Source organism: Nannospalax galili, unplaced genomic scaffold, assembly GCF_000622305.1.
Source record: "Nannospalax galili isolate Female #2095 unplaced genomic scaffold, S.galili_v1.0 scaffold610, whole genome shotgun sequence".
Classification (NCBI taxonomy): Eukaryota; Metazoa; Chordata; class Mammalia; order Rodentia; family Spalacidae; genus Nannospalax; species Nannospalax galili.
The window spans coordinates 446755-455745 of NW_008329141.1; the positions used below are offsets into that span (position 1 = coordinate 446755).

General features: G+C 38.9%; 1 protein-coding gene across 1 annotated transcript in view; it reads right to left on the reverse strand.

Moving 5' to 3' along the window:
• The window catches only part of LOC103734384 (aldehyde oxidase 3-like), a 104714-nt gene that overhangs the window by 29395 nt on the left and 66328 nt on the right, over window positions 1-8991 (reverse strand). The window contains 2 exon segments of the mRNA XM_029563514.1: window positions 3464-3691; window positions 3879-4070. Coding sequence (XP_029419374.1) covers window positions 3464-3691; window positions 3879-4070 — 420 coding nt within the window.

Sequence of the window (8991 nt, forward strand, 5' to 3'; positions counted from 1 at the left end):
GACACATCTACAAACATCTTAATGTCAATTGCATTAAAATGAATTTTTCTGTATGAAACTGTGTATTTTAATAATGAAATGGAGATCTTTTTTAAAGGTTAAACCTCATTTAATTTTATGTCTTACAGGGTTTATACTGAGTACAATATTGTATAACTGTAATAATTCAACTGTAAACCTAAAAACTTACAGGCAATTTTGAAAGAGATGCATCTTAGCTCAGGAAATTGTTATTGAATATGTCAATGCTGTTGCAATGAAATGCTTCTTCTAAGTATGTGGTTAATAAATAAATAATTTTTTAAAATGTTGTAATAGTGTAAACTCTGCTCTCAATTTTTAAACTCGATACTCTATCTTGGATTTCCATATCACATATTTATTTCACTTGTCTTAGTATCTATACCATGCTGCTCTGCCCTGGCACACACTCCTGCCCTCAGACTATCAACTGTTTCGGGGATGAATGCTTGCATCCGTGCTCATCTCAGCTATTGGATGATACTCAGTCCTCTCAATGAGGACTGTGTCATTCTTCCTTTATAATTCCTATTCTAACACGTTAGAATATAAAAATGTTTTCGCAAGTATCACCTCTTTTTGTGTGTGTGTGTGTGTCATCTCATTTTAATCCCGACAATAATCCAGTAATTGCTGTTACACCAGTTCCATTCTGCAGATGAGGACATGGAGGTGAGAACCAGACAGCTGCCAAGACCACACAGCACTAAACAGTCCAGTGCAGGTGCACAGGAGCACGCCCTCCAACAGAAAACCCCCAGATTGCAGTGCTTTGCCTGGATGAGCTCATCAATAATCACCCAGGAGGCACTAGTGAAAGTGTGCTGAGTTGACAAGGCTCTGGGTTTTATCTTTCTTGGTTCAGAGCAGGTGACTGAGGTGGCTTTACAGAGAATGTAAAATTTCAAAGGAGGGGAGGTTTTGTCTTTCCAACTCCACCCCATACCTCCTGCTTCTCCACTTGGCTTAATGCTGTTAATTTCAATTTGCTCATCACCAGCTTAGGAAGAAAGATGGAAAGTGGGAAAGAACATTCTCAAAGATATGATATCATAGCACATTTCATCCCTCCATGAATGTTTTGCTAGGATTATGTGCACCTGAGGGAGAAATGGAGAATGAAATGGAAGGATGTACCCGAAATCATTAACCTTGATGAGCTGGTGGCTGGAGGTGAAGGGGAGACTTGGAGGGAAGAAAAGACAACAGCCCCTCCTCCCTTAAAACAACAAAAAAGAAAACCCTTTCCAACTGTGCTTACAACTAAACACAGAATATATAGAGTGATCACAGCCATGCCCAACTGTATAGCTACACACAGATACCCAGGGAGGTATAGAAAGGTACTAACAAAACATTAACAGCAGTTTTCTCCATATGGTGGGGTTCCAGGTGATTTTTTTTCTTGAAGCTTTCTGTATCATTTAAATTTGTTTATAATAAAGTAAGACTATTATTCACATGATCACCAATTGAAAATTGTACTATCACCATTATATAATTACAATTTTGACAATTAAATGCACCATAGCAATTTTTTTTGGTAAGGAGGTGTGCCGCACAGTCTTTGTGTGGTGTGGGTACATGGTGCTTGGAGTCCCTTGTCCTATAGGGTAGAGTTCTAACTTGCATTACCAAACTAGGGAAATGTAGAGATTTAGGCACCACCTCTAGAAATCCCTTACTAAAATAAAGATGCTACAGAGTGGGTAGAATTTGTAATTTTGGGTTATCCTCTCTCAAGAGCAGATCAGAGAATACTGTGAGTAGGCAGACCCCTGGTCATATAAATTTTTAAAATTTGAGAGTATTTGATAGAGTTGTTTGAGAGGCAGGGCCAATTAGAGTTGAGCAATTATGAACATGTTTAAAATATCCATTTATCTGAGTTTTAAATAGCTAAACTGAGCATCATTTTCCCTGAGGTTAATGGTTGCTTCACATCATAAGTTGGGGTGTGGTTAAACATCTGAATGAAATCTTTCCAAAGTAAGGATTATGTTTCCAGATAATCTATTAGCAAAATATAAAGAGAACAGAGGAGTTGCTAGAGGCACATGGTGACCCAGCTCTGGAAGCTCCAATGCTCTGGGCTACTCCCTCCCCAGGGTCACCCGTGGGAAAGAAGCAGAGCTCCCAGAAGCTTGAGCAGTATCTCACAGCCTCATCTTAGACAAGGAGTCCATGAATCTTCAATGATGAAATCTTCAGATGCTTGCTCTGCTTCTAATGCAACGCTACACATCTCAATTCTTGTAAGATATTGTTCTAAAATTCCACCAACAGTGTCTTTTGGGGATCTGCCTTTGCCTGATCTTGATGACACTGATTTCAAAAGGCTCATTATTAGCTTCTGGATATTTCCACACTCTCTAGGTGAAATATATTTTTTTACACAACATATAAACAATGAAAACAAATCACCTGCAGAAGTGTCAGTGTTTTCTGTGTATAATCCAGTCATTCCACTTTGCCTGTATAAGAATGACCATGTAACCCCAGCTTATTTTTATTTTTAAAAATATTTTATTTATTATTTTTATTGTATGTATATGAGTGTATTGCCTGCATTTGTGTAAGTGCACCTGTGTCATGCAATGCTGGTGGAGGACAGAGGAGAGCACTACATTCCCCTGGAACTGGAGTTATGGACCGTTGTTAGCTGCCATATGGGTGCTGGCTATTGAACCTGGGTCCTCTGCAAGAATAGCCAGGGCTCTTAATTGCTGAGTCCTCTCCAGCCTCCTCGCTTATTTTTCTAGATCTGAGAGAACAATTTCAAAGACTGTAAAGAAAGACCCAATACTCATGAAACTTCTTTTACTTTCTTATTGATGTAACGATGTGTTCACCTATCTATTATCCAGCCAGCCAACCAACAAGCCATCTATCCATTTATCTATCCATCCATCCATCCATCCATCCATCCATCCATCCATCCATCCATCTATCCATTGAGCCATGCATCCATCCATCCATGCTGTGTCATGTATGCTAGGCTAGAAAATAGGTAGATGACTAAGACTATGTTGTAGCCTGGAGTGAGGAATTCTTAAAGGAAACTGTAATTTTAGCATAGCTTGACTGTAGGAGTTAAGTATCAAGGGTGGATGGGGTAGGGAAGGTACTGCATTTCAGAGATAGGTTTCAGAATTTATGCTTAAAGATTATACAAAAGCATGTCAACAGATGTAAAATGAGGTTGGGGTTTAAGGCAGTCCTCAAGTGATCTACAGATTAGAACTGCAGTGTTTTTCTGGCAGATCTTATTATCAGCAATTGCTCAACCAAAGTATTATAGTTCCTAGAACAAAAGAAACAAATCTTCCAAACCAGTACCACAACCCCTGCAGTTGCAAGGTATTTTATAAGGATTAGTATCAATAGAAGTTCTGTTATAAGCACTTGGAACTTTTTTAGTTTCAAGCATTTCTGATATTACCTGATAATAAAATGTCTTTGGATATCCAACTGAGAATTTCATGGGGATAATGGCAATTCCTCTCTTCTTCCAAAAACTCTGTTGGTTAAATTTCTCCACAGCTTTTTTCCTGCTGTAGTATGAAGAATCTTCCATACACTTCTCCCAGCACTTTATCAGATTCTTTGGGTCAAACTCTTGCTTGTGAATTGTTCTATCAATTGTTTTGTACATGTTTAATTCTCTAACCTGGCAGATGAAAATGCCAGACCTCACAACAAGATCTCCAGAGAGTGAGTACCTAGTAGAGAGGAGCTATAGAATCTTATGGAGCAAGTATGAAATTAAATTAAGTATTTAAGAAACAATGCTGTTTAGATAATTGAAAATTGTGCTTTTATCTACTTGAAGACTTAAAATTATTAGTTTATCTTACCTTCTCCAGTGGCAAGTGGCATTTGGCTGCCACAGCAGACACCCAGGTCTCTGTTACAAATGCTCTCTGGGGAAAGCCGAATCCCCTGAATGCTGTGTTGGATGGCAAATTGGTTTTACAGACGTGGCCTCAGACATGCAGGTTGGAGATCTTATAAGTATTTTCTAGTTTGAGCAAAGCGTATTCTATGACCTGAAAAGTATTCCAAGGTAAAAACTAAGCACTGTTCAAACTCCTTGTCCAGGCAGGGCAGAGGCTGGCCTTCTGAGGTATATCTCCCTGCTCCAATCTCAGCATAGCCAGAGAGGAATCTCACAAGTTCCCTGGCCATCAACTTGAGTGGCCATCAACTTAATTGTTGAATATTATGCATTTTGCTTATGTACATATATATGCTCATGTTTATATGAATGGAGAAAAGATAGTTCTAGAGACTGGGGAGACAGATGGGTAGCAGAAGCTGTGTGTTTCAGGTGCAGGGCCCTGAATTCAATTCCTAACACATAATAATACACTACTGTAATTTATGATTTGCATCTGGAAGAAGCAAAAGAACTTAACATCAACATCTTTAACATTATCTGATATCCAAACAAGTTAAGAGTATTATGAACATCAGACTTTTCCTTTCTTGGTTGGGACTTCAAATTTTAAATTATTTACCCAGATCTTTCCACTTCCCCCTGCATATCTAATGCATGCAAACTCTGAAGCCCTAAGCTTCTGATAATGACTTTCCATCAGATCTCGGGCACCTTCATTATCTATGGGCTCTGCATCTGAGGATTCAACAAACCTCAGATTGACAACAGCCAAAAAGACGTGTCTGTACTGAACATGCAGCTGCCTTTTGGTTAAATATTCCCCAAACACTATAGCATAATATCTATTTCCATTCTTTTAGGGTTTTTTTTTTTCAGAACAAAAATTCTGCTTTATTCATATTTTAAAATTATTTTTATATTTAACTTTTAGTTTATCTTTACACATAATTGAATTCTAAAAATTATTTAATAACCACATAATTACAAGAAGCATTTCATTACAACAGCATTGACATAATCAATAACAATTTCCAGAGCTAAGATGCATCTCTTTCAGAATTGGCTGCAAATTTTTGAGTTCACAGTTGAATTAATGCAGTTATACAGTATTGTGCTCATTATAAACCCTATAAGACATAACATTGAATGAGGTTTTAACCTTTAAAAAAAGTCTCCATTTCATTATTAAAATATATTGTTTCATACAGAAACTCATTTTAATGCAACTAACAGATGTTTGTACATGCGTCTCTCATTTCTATATCTGATTATTACTAGACACAGTCGGTTACTTTCTGAGATCCTTGGCACCTGAGCACGGATATAAAGTCATCAGGTAGATTTCAGTGGCAATGTTTTTCACATCTACAATTTAACATGAAGCAATTTTTATGCTTCTTCCTCAAATATAACTCTTTAAATTTATTGGTTTTATTTATGTATTTCATACAGAACATCTCAAACAATCTTATTCATCTATATACCCACATCCCAAGTGACACTCTCCCATGCCCCCACCACCCCCACCACTGGAGCCCATATACCCTGTCATCCCTGTTACTGTCCACTGTGTTGTCAGTGCGCCCAGCCGTTCCCCAGTGCTTATCCATCCACTGAGTCTAGTCAGCCTATCTAGAGTTCCTTGTTTTAGGAAGTCCAGCTCTTCCTCATCTAGCAGCAAGCTGTTTGTTGCCAATATTCCTCTAGATAATATTGGGGTCTGCTGTTCATTTTCCCATTTCTATGCTGGGTTACTGTCTGGGAGTATATTGGGCCACCGTGGCCAACAACTCAAAAGAAGGTATCGCCTGTCTGGCATTGTTTCTTGTTATGTAGCCTTTATCTTTACACATGGACTTTTAAAGAATTATATTGATCCTTTAATCTTTGGTTATACTTTCTTTTTGGGTGTTTAAGGCCATACACTTGGCCCAGATAAACCAATATTTTTTTACTCTTAAGGTGGTTTGAGTATCTGTTCTTCAGGGGTCACATGGACTTAGGAGGAGCCCCTATCTCCTTCCCTCTACCAGTTCCATCTGTATGAATGAAGATAAGTCAAAGGTCCTGCTTGACCGTGGATGGCTTCACTTGGAAACATGGAGGAAATGTTTCCTCTGTGTTGACCCTCCTCTTTTGTAGACTGGACACTGGTTCAAGCCCATCTGGTGGGGTCTCCATGGCCTCTGTGATCAAGAGGACAGGTGACTCACCACAGTTACAGGACATTTTGAGAGATGTTCCATAGTCAACCTTGGAGGGCAAGGAGCAAAAACTGTCTTTTAAGTCCCTCTGACCAAATTACTATAGGCCTCAAAGTATGGCTGTTAAACATCCAAGAAGGTTAATTCCACCAGTCTGGTACTTTTAATTACCATGAGCTATGTAGATAAAGCTTGGGCAGAAACCAACATCAGATAAATGTTGACTAGACATATATTATGCTCCTTGAGCTAGTTGTAAGTAAAATTTGTCAGTAGGTTGTTGGACTAATATGGTTCCCTCTGTTTTTTTTTTTTTTAAACTAACTAGTATTTATCTCTTGCATTGTCTAACCCTTCCACCATGGTTGCCCTATTTAAAGTGCTTGCATTTTTCCCATTTGTCCCTTAATAATACCCTTCTCCTGTGGTCCTACCTCTCTTGAGCTCCTTCTTTCCCTTTATCCCCAAGGTTCCTTGTATAACTCTCCCTCCACCCTCCCCTTAAAATAACACCTTTGTCCATAGCTCCCTTATTAACACATGTTTCTTACTGTTCTTCTCTTTCATATTCTCTCTTTTCCTTTACCTCCCTGGTTCTTTTTCATTATCGTGGTTCCTATAGCTATGTTTGGATACATACTCACTTATAAGGATTTGGTGCTAGGATATACATATGAGGGAGAACATATGTCATTTATTTTTTCTGAATCTTTGTTACTTCACTTAGTATAACAGTTTCTAGTTCCATCCATTTACATGCAAATTTCATTTCATCTTTCTTTACTGCTGAGTAAAACTCCATCATATAAATGAACCATATTTTCATTATCCAGCCATCAGTTGAGGTGTTGGGAAACCCTGCTGTTAGGGTTGTAGTTCTCCATGTCCGGATAGGGGCTTGGTGCCAAATGGAAGGACTCCCCTTTTCAGCAGGGGGCCTCCTGCTCTCTTCCTGGCTTACCTGGAAAGTGCCACCAAGCACGGATGCCTGACCTTATTTGGAACATGACCTATGACCTTGTTCCTTGCAAATGCTGCCCTTGGTTTTCCCATATGATAATTAGGCATTGCACTATAGCCAGTCAATCCCACCTCCCTTTCTACATGATAGGGTCCTCCTGCCACATGTAAATAAAGCATACTATGATCACCTATCAGGCAAAGCTTTGGCTGCTATCCTCACCCTATATATTCCCTCCAACTCCCCTAAATAAACGAGCTGTCTCATTTCACTGAAGAGTCTGGAGATGTTTTCACTGAATCACTGCATCTAGAGCTGTTTCTGTTTCACTGCGTCGTGGAGCCTGCCTCTCCGGAAGGGCTTTCTTCCGTCAGTGCTCACTGGCCGTCCTGACTCCATTCATTGCTTCTGCTCACCCTGCCTTCGTGGACCGGTGGCCAATGACCCCGCGAAGAGAGGGAGAGACCCCCGCATTGAGGGACACTTAGGTTGCTTCCATCTCTTAGCTATTGTGAAAAGAACAGCAACAAACACGGATGTACAAGTGTCTCTGCAATAGGATGAGTTCTTTGGGTATATGCCAAGGAGTGGTATAACTGGGTCAAATGGTAGGTTCATTTGTAGTTTTTAAAAGAGTTCTCCACATTGCTTTCCATAGCAGTTGAATAAGTTTGCAATGGATGAGCGTTCCCCTCTCCCCATATCCTCTCTAACATTTGGTATCATTTGTTGTCTTGATCTTAGCCAGTCTGCCTGGGGTAAGATGAAATCTTAAAGTGCTTTTACTTTGCATTTCCCTAATTTCTAATGCTGTTGAACACCATTTAAGATGCTTCTTAGCCATCTTTAATTCTTCTTTTGACAACTCTCTGTTCAGTTCCTTAGCCCAACTTTTAATTGGGTTACTTCCTTTCTTGATTCTTTGTTTTTTGAGTTCATTATATATTCTAGATGTTAAACCTCTGTTAACTGTGTCGCTGGTGAAGATTTTCTCCCATTCTGTGGGTTTTCTCTTCACTTCCTTGGTTGCTTCTTTTGATGTACAGAAGCTTTTTAGTTTAATGAGGTCCCATTTGTTGATTCTTGACTTTGTTTCCTGAGCATTTGATTTTCGGTTTAGAAAATTCTTTCCTACACCTATATCTTGTAGGTTATTGCCAATATTTTCTTCTGTTTCAGAGTTTTAGGCTTCACATTAAGGTCTTTGATCCTTTTGGAATTGACTTTTGTGCAAGGTGAAAGATAGGGGTTTAGTTTCATTCTTCTACAGGTGGAGATCCAGTTTTGCCAGCACCATTTCCTAATGTTCTTGGCCCCTTTGTCAAATATCAGGTAGCTGAAATTGCATGTACTCATATTTGGGTCTTCAATTTTGTTCCAGTGATCTATGGATCTATTTTTGTGCTGGCACCATATTGTTTTATGACTATAGCTCTGTAATACAGTTTAAAATCTGGTATAGTCGTTTCCCCAGCATTGCTCTTAGTGCTCAGGGTTGCTTTGGCTATCTGAGATCTTTTGTGGTTCCATAAGAATCTTAGGATGGTTTTTCCCATTCTGTGAAGAATGTCATGCGGCCTTTGATTGGTATTACATTGAATCCATAAATAGTTTTTGGTAGAACGGTCATTTTCACAATATTAATTCTTCCATTCCATGAGCATGGAAGGTCCATCCATCTTCTGATGTCTTCCTCAATTTCTTTCTTTAAAGATTTAAAATTTTCTTTGTAGAGCTCTTTAATGTCTTTGGTCAGGTGTATTCTGAGATATTTTCTTCATTTTGCAGCCATTGTGAAAGGAAGTGTTTTCATGTACTCTTTCTCTGGTTGCTTGTTATTGGTATATAGAAAGGCTACAGACTTTTGTAGGCTAATTTTGTAACCTGCCACTTTACAGAACGTG